The sequence below is a fragment of the Ochotona curzoniae genome, unplaced genomic scaffold (genome assembly GCF_017591425.1).
Source record: "Ochotona curzoniae isolate NIBS_2020 unplaced genomic scaffold, NIBS_Ocur_1.0 contig_908, whole genome shotgun sequence".
NCBI lineage: Eukaryota > Metazoa > Chordata > Mammalia > Lagomorpha > Ochotonidae > Ochotona > Ochotona curzoniae.
The window spans coordinates 4,523,615-4,537,036 of NW_024466607.1; the positions used below are offsets into that span (position 1 = coordinate 4,523,615).

General features: G+C 58.0%; 1 protein-coding gene across 1 annotated transcript; it reads right to left on the reverse strand.

The window, feature by feature from the left end:
• Nucleotides 1-32: 32 nt before the first annotated feature.
• Nucleotides 33-3,584, reverse strand: PRRT3 (proline rich transmembrane protein 3). Its single transcript, XM_040994886.1, has 3 exons — nucleotides 2,696-3,584; nucleotides 2,363-2,518; nucleotides 33-1,919 (listed from the first exon to the last, which is right to left on the reverse strand). The coding sequence occupies exons 1-3, from the start codon at nucleotides 3,582-3,584 to the stop codon at nucleotides 157-159; spliced, it is 2,808 nt and encodes a 935-aa protein (XP_040850820.1). The 3' UTR covers nucleotides 33-156.
• Between the last annotated feature and the right edge of the window lie 9,838 nt (nucleotides 3,585-13,422).

Sequence of the window (13,422 nt, forward strand, 5' to 3'; positions counted from 1 at the left end):
TGAGTCACGGCCTTTGTGTGCAAAATACCCGCTGAGAAAAATAGATTTAAACGCAAAACGTGTAAGGGGCAAGTTGACGTCCAGGTATCGCAGTCAGTAGGGGGTTGGCCATCAGCTGCGGGCCCCGCACTTCGGCTGGTGGTCAGCGAGGGCCGCTCACAACTCAATGGTGTCGCTGGAGGCGCTGCGAGAGTCTCCAGGCCTGCAACGCGGCGGGGCCTCCCCAGGCCGGGCAGGGGCTGGGGTCGGAGCTGGGGCCGGGGCCGGGGCCGGTGTGGGCGCAGGCAGCAGCTGCACCGTGCTGGGCAACTCGTCCAGGGGCAGACTGTCCACCGACGACAGCCCGTGGCGCCACGGGTTCCAGCTGATCTTGAGCGAGCCCTTGGAGAAGCTGTCCAGGGAGCTGCCCGAGGCCCCCGCGGCCGCCCCGTGGGGCACGTCGGCCACGTGCGGCGGGAGGGGCCCGCGCACGCGCACGTCGCTCAGTGACCGGCAGCGGCCGCGGAGCAGCGAGGCGCCTGCGCCGTCCAGCTCGGCGGCGTCCGGCTGGCTGCCCCGGCGAGGCCGCGGGGACACCAGGCCGCGCAGGCCGCAGTGCCGGAACACGCTGTCTCGCACCAGGTGCTCGCGGAAGAGCGCCGCGTCGATGCTGCGGCTCAGGTTGATGGGCGACGGCGGTCGCAGGTCCAGCTCGCTCAGCGACGGCGCCGGCCCCATGCTGCCGCGGGACAGTCCCGCGTGGGGACCGCGACCCAGCGACGCGGCTGACCCCCAGGCCCCAGAGCTGGGCGTGGCGGACGGGCCGGCCTCGGCCGGGTTGCGAATGAGACTCTTGCTGATGTCCAGGCCGCCTGTGGCACCCACGCCGCTGGGCCCCGCGTAGCAGTTATTGGGTCGCTCTGGCACCTCACTCTTGCCCACCGGCGCGGGGCACGCCAGCCGCAGCAGCTTGGCCCAGCAGGCATGCTCTGTGGGCGGCCGGGGTCGCGCGGCGGCCACTGCAGCTAGTGCCATGGCGAATGCCCATGTTAGCTCCAGCAGGCGCAGCCAGAAGTGGACGCCCCACCAGGCCCACGAGAAACGGCCTACGCGGCCCGGGCCTGGGTACAGCCAGAGTGCGGCTGCCAGCTGCAGGCCGCTGGCCAGCAGCCCCAGCGAACCGGCCACGGCCAACAGCCGTGGGCCCGGGCTGGTATCCCAGACGCGCGGCCCATCCAGCAGGCGACGCCGGCACAGGCAGAGCGTGCCCAGAGCTACCGACGCACCCCAGGCACAGGACAGGCCCTGCACCAGGAGGTTGAGCGCAGGCTGCGAGGACAGCAGGTCCGTGGTCAGCAAGCCCGCACCGTGCACCAGTGCCAAGGCCCCCAGCAGCAGCGGCCTCTGCAGCAGTGGCGGCAGCCCCGCACCCAGGCCAAGCAAGGTGAGGGCCGCTAGCGCTGTGAGCAGCAAAGGGAAGGGCAGGTTGTAGAGTACGAGGCCGGCGCGTGCACCTAGCCGTGCCTGCGAGCCGTAGGGGTCAGTGAGCATGTAAGCTGACCGCAGCCCCGAAGCCACCAGCACCAGCACCGCTGCAGCCAGTGCCAGCCGAGGCCCTGTCGGGGCGGCTGCTAGCGTAGCCAGTGCCAGCAGGGCGGGCAGCAGGAAGAGCACCCCGACCCCATAGACGTGCAGCTCCCAGGAGAAGCTCAGTACGCGCCGCAGGGGCCCCCAGCGCAGGGGTGGCGCGGTGGCATTGGCTGGGGGGCTGGAGGCAGGCACAGAGGCTGTGGAGCTGTCAGAGGGCTCTGGAGGGGGAGGCTGGCCCAGGGCTCGCTGGGTGGTGACTCGGATGAGACCCCGGCGGGACGTTGATGGGGCTTGGACTGGGGGTGCAGGGGGGTGACTTTGGGGGCGCCTCGGCCACTCTTCAGACTCATCTGCAATAGTAATGTGAAAAATGCCCTTTGATGTGAAAATGGCTTTGGTAAAGTGCTTTTTGATTTTTTTGCATTATTCTCTAGCGTGGTCGGTTGTGTAGTTAACTTTCCCAAGCCTGTTTGTAAAACGAAGGCAACAGATTCATGGCCACTGGGCATGTAGAACCTAGCGCTTGACGTCCAGTGCTCAGGGAGTCCTGAATGCAGCTGAGCTGCCCTTTCTTTCTAACGGTTCTCCATACAGGTTGGCATCAGGTGGAGATCCAGACCTCACGGGTGTTGGTTTATCGTCCCTGGCTGTGTTCGGGAGGAGTGGGGGCCGCTTCCCTTGCGCAGCTGTTTGTCCCCTGTCCCCTCTCCGACCTCCCCCCGCCCCGCTGCGTCCCCTCATCTCTCCCCATCCCCGCCTGGGCTTCACACAGGCTTTTTCATTGTGCTCTCACCTGGCTGCAGGGCCGTGGCTGGACTCTCTGTTGCATTTGTGGCTGGGCCAGGGTCCACGAGGCCAGGGATGAGGGACTTGGGGGTGCCTGGAGCTTCTACCGCACCTCTCACCCGCTGCGGGGAAATTGGGTCCGCCCCATTCATCGCTGCTATCGCTGTAATGACAAAATGGTCATCTCCTTGTCTGCCCTTCCACACGTTCCCCCAAACCCAGTTCCTTCCCAGTCACCAGCACGCAGGGCCTGGAGCTCACAGGGAACTGTACACCCCATGAGCCTAGACCATGGCCCACTTCCTGGCCCTGCTCAGCCCTGACTCTCTGTGACACTCACCTGGCTTGGGCTGCCCACTGGGGGCTGCAGAAGCTGCAGGACCTGTGGGCGGGGGTCCCGAGGAAGCCGTGGCATCAGGTGGGGGGCCTGGGGAGCTCACCGGCCTGGTTTCTCCAGCTCCTGCCTCTTTTGGGGTTTCAGCTGGCAGCTGCTCAGCAGGAGGGAGACTTCTGGCCGGTGCCAAGTCCACCTGGATCCCAGGCTCCCGAGGGGGGGATCCTAACTCCACTGTGGATGCTGGACCAGTATCCGGGGCTGCAGGATGCTGCTGGCTGGTGAGGGGGCCTTGAGCAAGTTCCTGCAAGTCCTCCTCTTGCCCACCTTGGTCTCCCAGTACTGGCCCCCTGGCAGTGCCCGAGGGGGCCCCAAGGGTTTGAGCAGGGTCTCTAGCCTCGGCATCCACAGGCGGAGGCCGTGGAGCTTGGCTGCCAGGCTCCCACGGAGAGGGAGGAATCGTGGCTGCCCTGGGGGGAGGCTGGGGTATTGTGGGGGAGAAGGGTGGCGATAGAGCTCCCATTGGGGCCGGGGCCAGCGTTTCTTGCTCCAGAGGCTCCCATGCACTGGGAGGTCCCATCCAGCCCTGGAAACCCGGCCCCCACGCCACCTGTAAGTTGTCAGGTCCCGGAAGTTGTTCTCTTGCAGCTCCAGGGGCTGCTCTGGGCCTGTGCAGGGCTGGCCCAGGGGGAGAGTCTGCAGCAGGAGCCTGGGGGAGTGTGGGACCCCAGGGGCTCCCCCAGAAGACATCAGGGCCCTTGGAGTGGGCTTCTGGAGTCAGGTGGAGTTCTGAGTCTTCCAGTGGCCTAGGAAGGTTGCGGCCCATGGCAGGGCTGGCCCCCAGAGCCAGCAGTAACAGGAGGTCACAGATGCAGCCCCACACACTGGGGACCATGGTTGACCTCACCTCCCGGGCCCACAGCCCTCAGCTTCCAGTCTTTGCTGGATGAACCTGATAGGAAGGAGGGGGGGCGACATGTGAGATTGGTGGTCTCCCAGGAGGAAGACGAACACGAGGTCACAACCTCATTCCTGCTTGGGAAACTGTTCTGGCTTAGCAACTGACCCCATCCCATCCCATAACGTGCTGTGGCTTCCTGTGGGCCCCAGGACTGAACACAAGCTCCCCCTGCTGGACTTCCAAGACTACGGCCTCCTCAGGCTGCTCATCTCCCCCACTGCCTGTTGGACTGCCCTGGTCCTGGTGCCTACAATCCTGGTGTTGCCAAGCACCTTCTGGGCTGCCCTGGTCCCTGTGCCTGCACCCCCAGTGCTCCCTGTTGGGATTGGGATGCCCTCTCCCTCCTCCTCTACTTGCCCAAATCAATTTTTGTTATCTTGTTTCTAAGATTTATTCATTTGAAAGGCAGAGCAGCAGGGAGAGGGAGAGACAGAGATCTTCTATCTGCTGCTTCACTCCCCAAATACCCACAAAAAACGAGGGCTGGGTCGGACTAAAGCTAGGAAATGTGTTCAGGCTGCCCAGGTGGGTGGCAGGTGCCACCAGCACTTGGGCCATCTTCTGCTGCTTTCCCAGGCACAGTAGCAGAGAGCTGGATCAGAGGGGGAACACCAGGACTTGTGGTACTCCAATGTTGGATAAGCCTGCTGGGCCACAATGCCAGCCCCTAAAATCCTGTTTTTAAAGGCCCAGCTCAGATAGGAGAGGTGACAAGAAACATCCACCTGGCTTTGCCATTTCCCCAGTGAATCACATTTGCAATCTGCGTCTCAATGTTTTCATCAGTACAATGGGATAACAGCAAGGGTTCTTAAGGGACGCCAGGAATGCGAAAGTCACAGAACCTCTCAGGCCAGCCCCCTCCCCAGGGATGGCTTACTTTCATCCCCTACCCTTGATCTGTCTCAGCATCACTGGAACAGACTGCATACAGCTGGCCCTGGGCATAAAGCAGCAAATAGGATGGACAGGGCTGCCCTTAATGTACTCAGGCTGTCAGTAAGACAGGTGGTCGATAACAGAACAGAGCTGCAGGGGTGCCAGAAAGCTCCGAGGTAAAAAAACAGCAAGTTCAAAGGGCCTGAGGCAGGCACCAGTCAGACAAGTTTAAGAAATAGCATCAGGGCCGCCCCTCCAACACGAGCATGGCGTGTGAGTCCAGTGAGTCCTGGCTGCTGCACTTCCAATCAATGCGTCTGGGAAAGCGGTGGAGGACGGCCCAACTGCTCGGGCTCCTATCCTCATGTGGGACATGCAGGTGGAGCTTCGGCTCCTGGCTTCACCCTGGCCCAGTCCCAGCCATAGGCCACTCGGAGAATAAACTGAAAGAGGGAAGTACTCTGTCTCTGTGTAATTCTGCTTTTCAAATAAACACATCTTAACAACAACAAAACAAGGACATTACGCTGGCGTGGCCAGGGCAGAGCAGATGAGGGGAGAAAGTAGCAGAAGGAGATGAAATCGAGGGTGGGAGCGGGGTTGTGGGAGGCCCCTGTGATACTCCACCCCACCCCCAGCCTGGATGCCATCGGCTCTGCGAAGCATGGGGCAGCACACTGGGTCGGTGGCAGAGAGGGCAGAGAAGCAGGTGCACAGGCCCCAGTGAGATGCCTGTCACATCCCCTTCCTGAAGCCTTGCGGCGTTGCTGACCCTGGGCACACTGTGTAGTCATCCCTCCCTCCCCCGCTGGCCTGGGGCCTGTCCCCCACCCAGTATGCACCTGGCCCCAGGCAGATGTTCCTGCAATTCCCCGGCTATGACAGGGATAGTGACAGCTGAAATCCGGGGCATCCCCAGGCCCCTCCCCATTTAGCTGCTGACCCTGGAGCTGCCTGGCTTCAGCCCCAGCCCCTGCTAGTACACAGGCACTTCCCCAAGAATGTGCCAGAGTTTCCCAAAGGGAGTGTGCAATTCCCAGGGGGTTAGGACCCCACAGACACCCCCCATCTCTAGTTCAGCCTCTGTTCTTTAAGCCTGTTAGTTCAGTTCTCAGACATTCTCAAAGCTCCAGACTGGGCTTCTGGCCCAGGTTAGGGCTGAACCCCTCAGGAGAGGGTGGACGGTGGGGTGAAAAGGAGCGCCCCTAACCCAGGCACTGGCTAGCCAGAGTGACCTGGTATTGAGCTCCAAGCTGTGCTAAGCTTAGCTGCATGTCACACAACCTTTCCAGGATGAGCAGGTGTGTACACCCATTTCTCAGGTTCAGAGACGCTGAGCACTGGCCAAGGTCACACTGCCGGCTGAGTGGACACTGGAGGGGCTGTGAAGCCCACATTTCACATGAACACTCTGCAGAGGAGGAGCCCGAGACAACCGTGCCATCTGCTTGTCACCCGCCTCCAGGAGACGTGGGCACCCTGCAGCCAGGTGCTTGGGTCCCACTGCAGAAGTCTGGGGGTGGTAGGGGCTCCTTGTGCCCTGTGGGCCCAGGACAGGGAGCGGGCCACCGCGACAGGGCAGGCTCCCGGAGCTGCTCCAGCTCGGGTTACCTCTCCTCTGGCTCTGCGCCTTCCCGCAGTGTCCTGATGGGGGTGGGCGGTGTGAAGGCCCTGCCGCCCGCGCGTGGAGGCTGCGCGGGGCAGGGGAGGCCGCCCGCCGCCCGACCCCCACCATCGCCCCCTCCCCGGGCCAGCTCCTCACCTGGGCACCGCGCCCGCAGCCCCCGCGATCACCTTGCGCTCGTCCCCACAGCCTCCCGCTGCACCGCATCCTCCGAGATGCTCAGACGTGGCTAACAGAGCCCAGCGCTGCCGATCGCGGAGCCCGCCCCCACAGCAGCGCCGCCCTGCTTAACCCTTTCCCCCGTAGGGCTGACACTCAGATCTGCTTAACCCATTCCCCCTTTGGGGCCCTCGGGTCTCTGGGCAAGCGGAACTCAGGTCACCCGTGAGGGTTGTGGAAAGCTGTGCCCCGGACTGTGATGGGGCAGTACCTGCTTGTGTCCCACACGAGAACTCACTGGCCTTCCCTCCAGTTAGACTTGTCTGTGCATGCTCCTGGTAGAGTCACGCGAGAGTATTTCAGAGTGGGAAATGGAAGGGTACTGGTCTTCCACATTTGTGATATCTGTGCAGCCTTTTTTTTTTTCGTGGTACTCATTTTCCACCAACGTCTTTAGACACCCCTAGAAGTGGCATGGGTCTTTGGGGGTTACCCCTGCCTGCAGCCTCCTGGGCAGCCCAGGAAGGGGATCCTGCTGTGCATCTGGGGTCTAACTTGTCCCCTCTCCTCTGCTTCACAGCATTTCCAACCAAATGTGTCCAGATGGACCTCATTTGTTGCATGCCTGGATAGAAGATCTTTCTCTGTGTCTCCTCATCTCTGTATCTCTGAATTTTCAATAAAAATAAAGTAAATCTATAAAAAAAGGGAACAACAGATGTATATAGAGAAGGAGAGAAACAGAAAGATCTTTCATCTGCTGGTTCACTTCCCAGATGTCTGTAATGGCCAGAAGTGAGCTGAACTGAAGCCAGCAGCCAGGAACTTTGCCACGTGGGTGCAGAGTCCCAAGCCTTTAGGCTGTGTTCCCCTGCTTTCCAAGACCACGAGCAGAAAGCTGGGTGGGAAGTGGAGCACGTACAGGGATCATCAATACCTGTGGGCCGAGGGATGGCCAACTGATCAGCCCCAAAGAATGCATGTTACGCCTGTGATGAATTTCATTTTAATCTGCACTGAAATAGGCATATTTAATTTCATCTTAAAAAAAACCCCAATTTCCCTAAACATTTAATTATTGGAAGAATAACACACATACACACACACACACACACACACACACACACACATCTTCCATCTGGGATTCACTCCCAAAAAGGTTGTAATGGCCAGGGCTGGACCAGGTCTAGCTCTCCATCTGCGTCTCCCACAGGCTTGCAAGGACCAGAGCACGTGGCTCATCTGCTGCTCTCCCAGGGGCGTTAGCAGGGAGCTGGATGCGAAGCAGAGCAGCCAGGACTCTGGTGTAGGATGGCAGCATCACAGCTGGCCGTTTAACCCAACGTGTCGCAGCACCTGCCCCAGTTCCGTGTTTTCCTGAATGTTCTGAAGTGGCCGCGAGGCCCGCCCCCTCAGGTTGCTCTCAGCTGTGACTGTGAGCCTGCACGGTTCTCTGTGCGCCCTGGCTGTCTCCATGCAGCATGTGGAAGAGGGTGGCCGATGGCACTTTCTGGATGTTATTTTCATGCTTGTCAGGATTATGTTTAGCACTGCGCCAGATGTTCTCGTCTTTCTGCCGTCTCTCACAGGGCAGGATGCTAGGCTCCTACTGTGTGGTTTCGGGCTTGTGGCTCCGCACACACTCTGGGCCAGACTTGGCATGTGTGCCTGCTTTGTTCTCCAGCCTTGTGAGATGCCACCTGCAGGCTGATTGTACAGAACAGATCTGCCAACTACTTGCCCTACTGGGAGGCCCATGTCTCCACCTCTTTGGGAAAGTGTGGGGAAGGCTGCCCTCGTGCCCGTGGCAGCAGCCCGGAGTCCGGCTGCCTCTTTCCTGGCCCCCTTGAGCTCTACCACGAGCCCTCGAAAGATGTTAAAATGTTCCCAGGCCCAGAACTAGCACCCTTGCTCAGCTTCTACCCCGGCCACCCCAGTCCACAGTTCCTCTGCTTCCTGGCAGCCCTCCCTGGGGCCAGGAGCCCGGATGCCTTGTTGCTTCCATGCCTCTGTCTGGCAGGACTCGGAGACTCCAGACAAAGGCAGGAGATTATGATCCCTCTGGCCGGAGGCCGAGATGAAAGCTGATTCCATCGGCTCTGGACGGGTGACTGGATGTGGGGGCCCTGGAGAGGCTGGGCTGCTGGAGGTGGGTGGGCCGATCCCCAGGAGGGGCCCAGGCAGTGGCTGCTGTGGGCCCGGCACAGGTTCTGCCAGGAGTCACTGCACACCTTACCTGGGTGCTTCTTCCATTCTTTGAAAAGGGGAAATTTGCTTACTTGAAAAGCAGAGTTACAGAGAAAATGAGAGAGAGAGCGTCCATCTGCTGATTCACTCCCCAAATGCTGTAATGGCCAGAGCTGAGCCAATCCAGAGCCAGGCCAACTTACACTGCTTTTCCCAGGCTGTTCAAAAGTGGAGCAGCTGGGACTTGAACTGGTAGCGGTATGGGCTGACAACCCCTATGTGTCATCTATTCTTCATGTCAGACTTGCAACTTGGAGGTGCTACATAGCTTGCTAAAGGTCACACAGCATCCAGAGGCCAAGGCACAGTCTGACTGTGTAGGCAGGGCTGGAGTTGTTTTATTTTGTTTTAAAAATTTATTTATTTTGGACCCAGTATGGTAGGCTAGTGGTTAAATCCTCACTTTGCATTTGCCGAGATCACATATGAGCATTAGTTCTAATCCTGGTGGTCCAACTTTCCATCTAGCTCCCTGCTTGTGTCCTGGGAGCGCAGTCTTAAAAAAAAAAAAAAGAAAGAAAAAAGATTTGTGGGCCTTGTACTGTGGCTTAGCAGCTAAAATCCTCACCTTGAACGCTACCATATGGGCACTGATTCTAATGCCGGCAGCCCCACTTCCCACCCAGCTCCCTGTTCGTATTCTGCCAGCTCACTCCCCAGCTTGCTGCAGTGGTCAGGGCTGAGCCAGGCTGAGGTCAGGAGCTTCATCTGAGCCTCCCATGGGAGTCCAGGTACTTGGGCCATCTTCCATTTTTTCTCAGGCACATTAACAGAGAGCTGGATCAGAAGCTGGGACTCGAAACTAGCATTCAGAAGGGATGCTAGTGTCCCAGCTGGTGGTTTAGTTTGTGTGTCATAATGCTGGCCCTGTCCCCAATGCTAACTTAGAACAAAAAAACAGATATGATTCTTTAAATTACTTATTTTTATTGGAAAGTCAGATTTTCAGAGAGAAGAGACAAAAGTTTTCTATCTGGGCCCGGCGGCATGGCCTAGCGGCTAAAGTCCTTGCCTTGAACCTGCCCGGGATCCCAGATGGGCGCCAGTTCTAATCCCAGCTGCTCCACTTCCCATCCAGCTCCCTGCTTGTGGCCCAGGAAAGCAGTTGAGGACGGCCCAAAGCCTTGGGACCCTGCACCCGTGTGGGATACCTGGAAGAAGTTCCTGGATCCTGACTTCGGATCGGCACAGCACCGACCGTTGCGCTCACTTGAGGAGTGAATCATCGGACGGAAGATCTTCCCCTCTGTCTCTCCTTCTCTCTATATATCTGACTTTCCAATAAATAAATAAATCTTAAAAAAAAAGTTTTCCATCTGTTGAACTGGCTGCAATGGCCAGAGCAGAGCCAATCTGAAACCAGGTGCTAGGGTTTTTTCCCAGGACTCCACGCAGATGCAGGGTCCCAAGGCCTTGGCTGTCCTAGGACAGCTGGAGCCTCTCCAGCGCAGCGAGCAAGCCAAAGGCACACGGGGCAGGAAGTTGTAGGCCTATAGACCCTGCTGGGTGCTCCGTCCCGAGCCTGACACCAGTGGCCAAGGTAAGCCAGTGTCCTGCAGCTGCTCCCAAAACCAAAAGACTCACCAACATTGGTGTGTTTTTTTTTAAGGTTTATTTATTTTTATTACAAGGTCAAATATATAGAGAGGAGGAGCGACAGAGAGGAAGATCTTCCATCTGATGAATCACTCCCCAAGTGATCTCAACGGTGGGTGCTGTGCTGCTCTGAAGCCAGGAGTCAGAAGTTTCTTCCAGGTCTCCCCCAAGGGTGCAGGGTCCCAAGGCTTTGAGCTGTCCTCGACTGCTTTCCCAGGCCACAAGCAGGGTGGCTGGTACCACCTGGAGCTGGCTGTGCCCCCTGGAGCTGATTGGTGCCCCCGGAGCTGGCTGGGGGCCTCACCCAGGAAGCCTGCGGTAGAAGGGCATTATAGGTTGTTGGGGGAGTCAGAGTGTGGATCAAGTCCTGGCATGAATTGAAGAATGTGTGTGGGTGTGTCAGGCGAGACAGTGGCCCTGCGGGCTCTTGATGGACAGAGGTGCCACCGGCAGGTGTGTGCCCATATCAGCGCCTGGTTGCTGGCTCCTGCTGTGTGCACGTCTGGCAAGCCAGTGGTTGATGCCTCGGATGGCTGAGTTTGAGTTTCTGCCAGTAGACAGGAGCTGTGTTGTTTCATTCTGTCTCTGAATTGCAAGTTTATAAAGAAGTAAATTTATAAATCTACAAAGCTGGAGGCAGGGCTGGCAGGAGGGGTGGCAGGCTGGGAGCTGGAGCACGTGGGAGGGCCACGGAGCCCCTTGCATTCTGCAGTGGCTGGGTTAGGATTTGAATAGGATGTGGCTCCCAGCTCTTGGGGTCTTGGGTGGTTGATGCTGCTTGGGAGGGCGGAACCTGGATCTGGTGATGGTCTCCCATAGGAGCAGGCCGGGGGGAGGTCCTTAAGGTAGCTGGAAGGTTGATCGTGGAAGTTGGATGGGCCCAGCCTCCCTCTGTGCCTCCTGGCTTATTACATGAATCCTTCTCTGCACACTGTCCCCCATGACACCCTCTGGCCTCCTCACATGGTCACCATGGCGCTGCCCAAGGGATCATGCGTTATGAGCCTCCAAAACTGGAAAGCTTGTTCCCTTCTACAGAGCTTCTCTGGGAGTGATCACTGTGGCAGCTCATGTCGCTGTCTGTATTCCAGGAAGCCCGCAGGGATGTCTCATGGCCATGACCTGCAGCTCCCTTACTGCAGCTGCACGGGCTTGTGGCCCTCCTGCCACCCCATGACCAAGGAACAGGCCAGCTCTAGGTGGCAGTTGGCTGTCACTGCCCCTCCCCAGGCCCTGGAGACCCATGATGGATAGGCCCTCCAGCTCTGATCTGTCGGTTCTGGAGGACTTTCTGTAAACATGGCTGACACTGGGTGGTCTGGTTTCGGGTCCCTCCATGTTGTAGCATTGGTACTATGTTTTGTTTGCTGGATCACGTTCCATCTGCATTGCATAGGTGAGGCCATATTCTGTTTCTTGCGTGGTAGACAGCAAGTTGCTTCTTGCTCTGTGTTTGCTACAAAACCCTCTGCCGTGGTCGTTAGTGTTTCAGTGTGTGGTTCACCAGTCCTTTGGTGAAGCAGAGCTTCGTTCCTCTCTTGTACAGCGTTTCTGTGATGTTTACAACAGAATGTCCTGCTGGCTGCTCCTCCAGAGTCTGTCGAGATGATGGCATTTCTTGTTCCAGCATGCATTCAAGGTAGCCATCACATGTGCACACACACCCTCACACTGATCTACTCACACACCCTCTCAACACACACACACTCACACTCAGTGTTCAGCAGACCACGCAGAGGTTCCACGGGGGTGCTTTAGTGAGCAGGTGGCTCTGCACCTGGGGCAGCTCAGGCAGGGAGCAGCCAGTCCTCACGCCAGGGCAGCAGTGGCCTCCGGGCAGCACAGTCCAGCAGCGGCGCTTCTTGCGCTGCGGTGGCAACAGCAGCTTCCTGGTGAAACTTCTCGGGAATCCACACACTGTATTTATTGAACATTCACTTTGTACATGAAGCAGAATTGAAAGCTGAATGCAGTCATGGTCCGTCAGCCACTCCTGGTGTGGAGTGACAGCTGGGTGGGGACCTGGGCCTAGACCTGCAGAAAATGGTTTCTTGGGGTCTTGCCACACGGCAAGTTGGGTGTCAGTTCTGAGTAGGGCCACTATGGAAACAGGAGCCTTTTTGCATTTCATTTTCATCCTGAATCCTAGTTCCTGTCCGAAATGTTTTTTAAGGAGCCAGTTGGAATGGGGGCGGGGGGGCTGGAGAACATTGTGCCATTCTGGAAACACCTGAGTAGTCAGCCTAATCTGCCCATTAATGGCAGCCATTCTGGGGTCAGACTTGGGTTCAAGTCCTGGCCCTGCTACTTCCTGGCAAGTTGTTTAAATCTCAAGATGCCTGTTTCCTTCTCAGTGTATCAGGTGGCCCCCGCTGCAGCCAGTGGAAGATTAGAACTGACTGTGGGCACCTGCTGACTCCACTACAAGGCACTGGGGAGCTGCACTGCCAGTCCTGGGAAAGCAGCCTGTGCCCATGATTGCCCCGACACAGCAGTGGAGAGGGCCAGTGAGGGAAGGGTCTTCAAGGAAGCCGCTTAGTGGGTGCCAGAGAGCAGGGCCACCAGCTCCTGGAACACGCCACCCTCTCATTCCAGCAGCCTCCACACCCAGACGGCCCCATCTTCCTGTGCCCCTGCCCGTCAGTCCTGCCCGAGGACACCCCTCTGCCACGATAGCACCCTCGCTTCTGCTTCTGGGTGCTGTACTATTGCCTCTAACAAGTCCTACTTTATTTTTCTGGCAATCTCCTTGGAATCTTTCATACCTTTCCCCCTGAGGCAACACCTCCACCAGGAAGGCTTCCCTGACCACACAGCTTGGTTGGGGGACCTGACACAGCCTTGCTAGTGTGTTCATTGCCCATCAGGGATCACAGCAGTCAGAACTTGCAAGGTCTGTGAGGGAATCCTGCTTGTGGACGGTGCCTGCACCTGCTGTTCATGCCATGCTTGCTGAACAAACATGAACATGGGAAAACAGGGGCCTCGTGGCACAGCAAGGTAAGCTGCCGCTACGGGTGCCAGTCAGGGTGGGGGCGGGGATTGCATCTGAAAGTGCAGTTAGTCTACACTGCTCCATTTCTTTCTTTCTTTTTTTTTTTTTTTAAAAAGATTTATTTATTTTTATTGGAAAGTCAGACTTTACAGAGGAGAGACAGAAAGATCTTCCATCTACTGGTTCACTCCCCAAAGTGGCTGCGACGGCGAGAGCTGGGCTGATCTGCAGCTGGAGCCAAGAGCTTCTTCTGGGTCTCCCACATAGATTCA

What these genes read in the sequence shown, in the direction of transcription:
- PRRT3 (XM_040994886.1), bottom strand. Translation starts at nt 3,584, where the DNA reads ATGGTCCCCAGTGTGTGGGGCTGCATCTGTGACCTCCTGTTACTGCTG. An exon ending in CAGTGGGCAGCCCAAGCCAG is followed by an intron (nt 2,519 to 2,695) that starts GTGAGTGTCACA and finishes TTGTCATTACAG; the next exon opens with CGATAGCAGCGATGAATGGG. An exon ending in AGCCACGGCCCTGCAGCCAG is followed by an intron (nt 1,920 to 2,362) that starts GTGAGAGCACAA and finishes TTACTATTGCAG; the next exon opens with ATGAGTCTGAAGAGTGGCCG.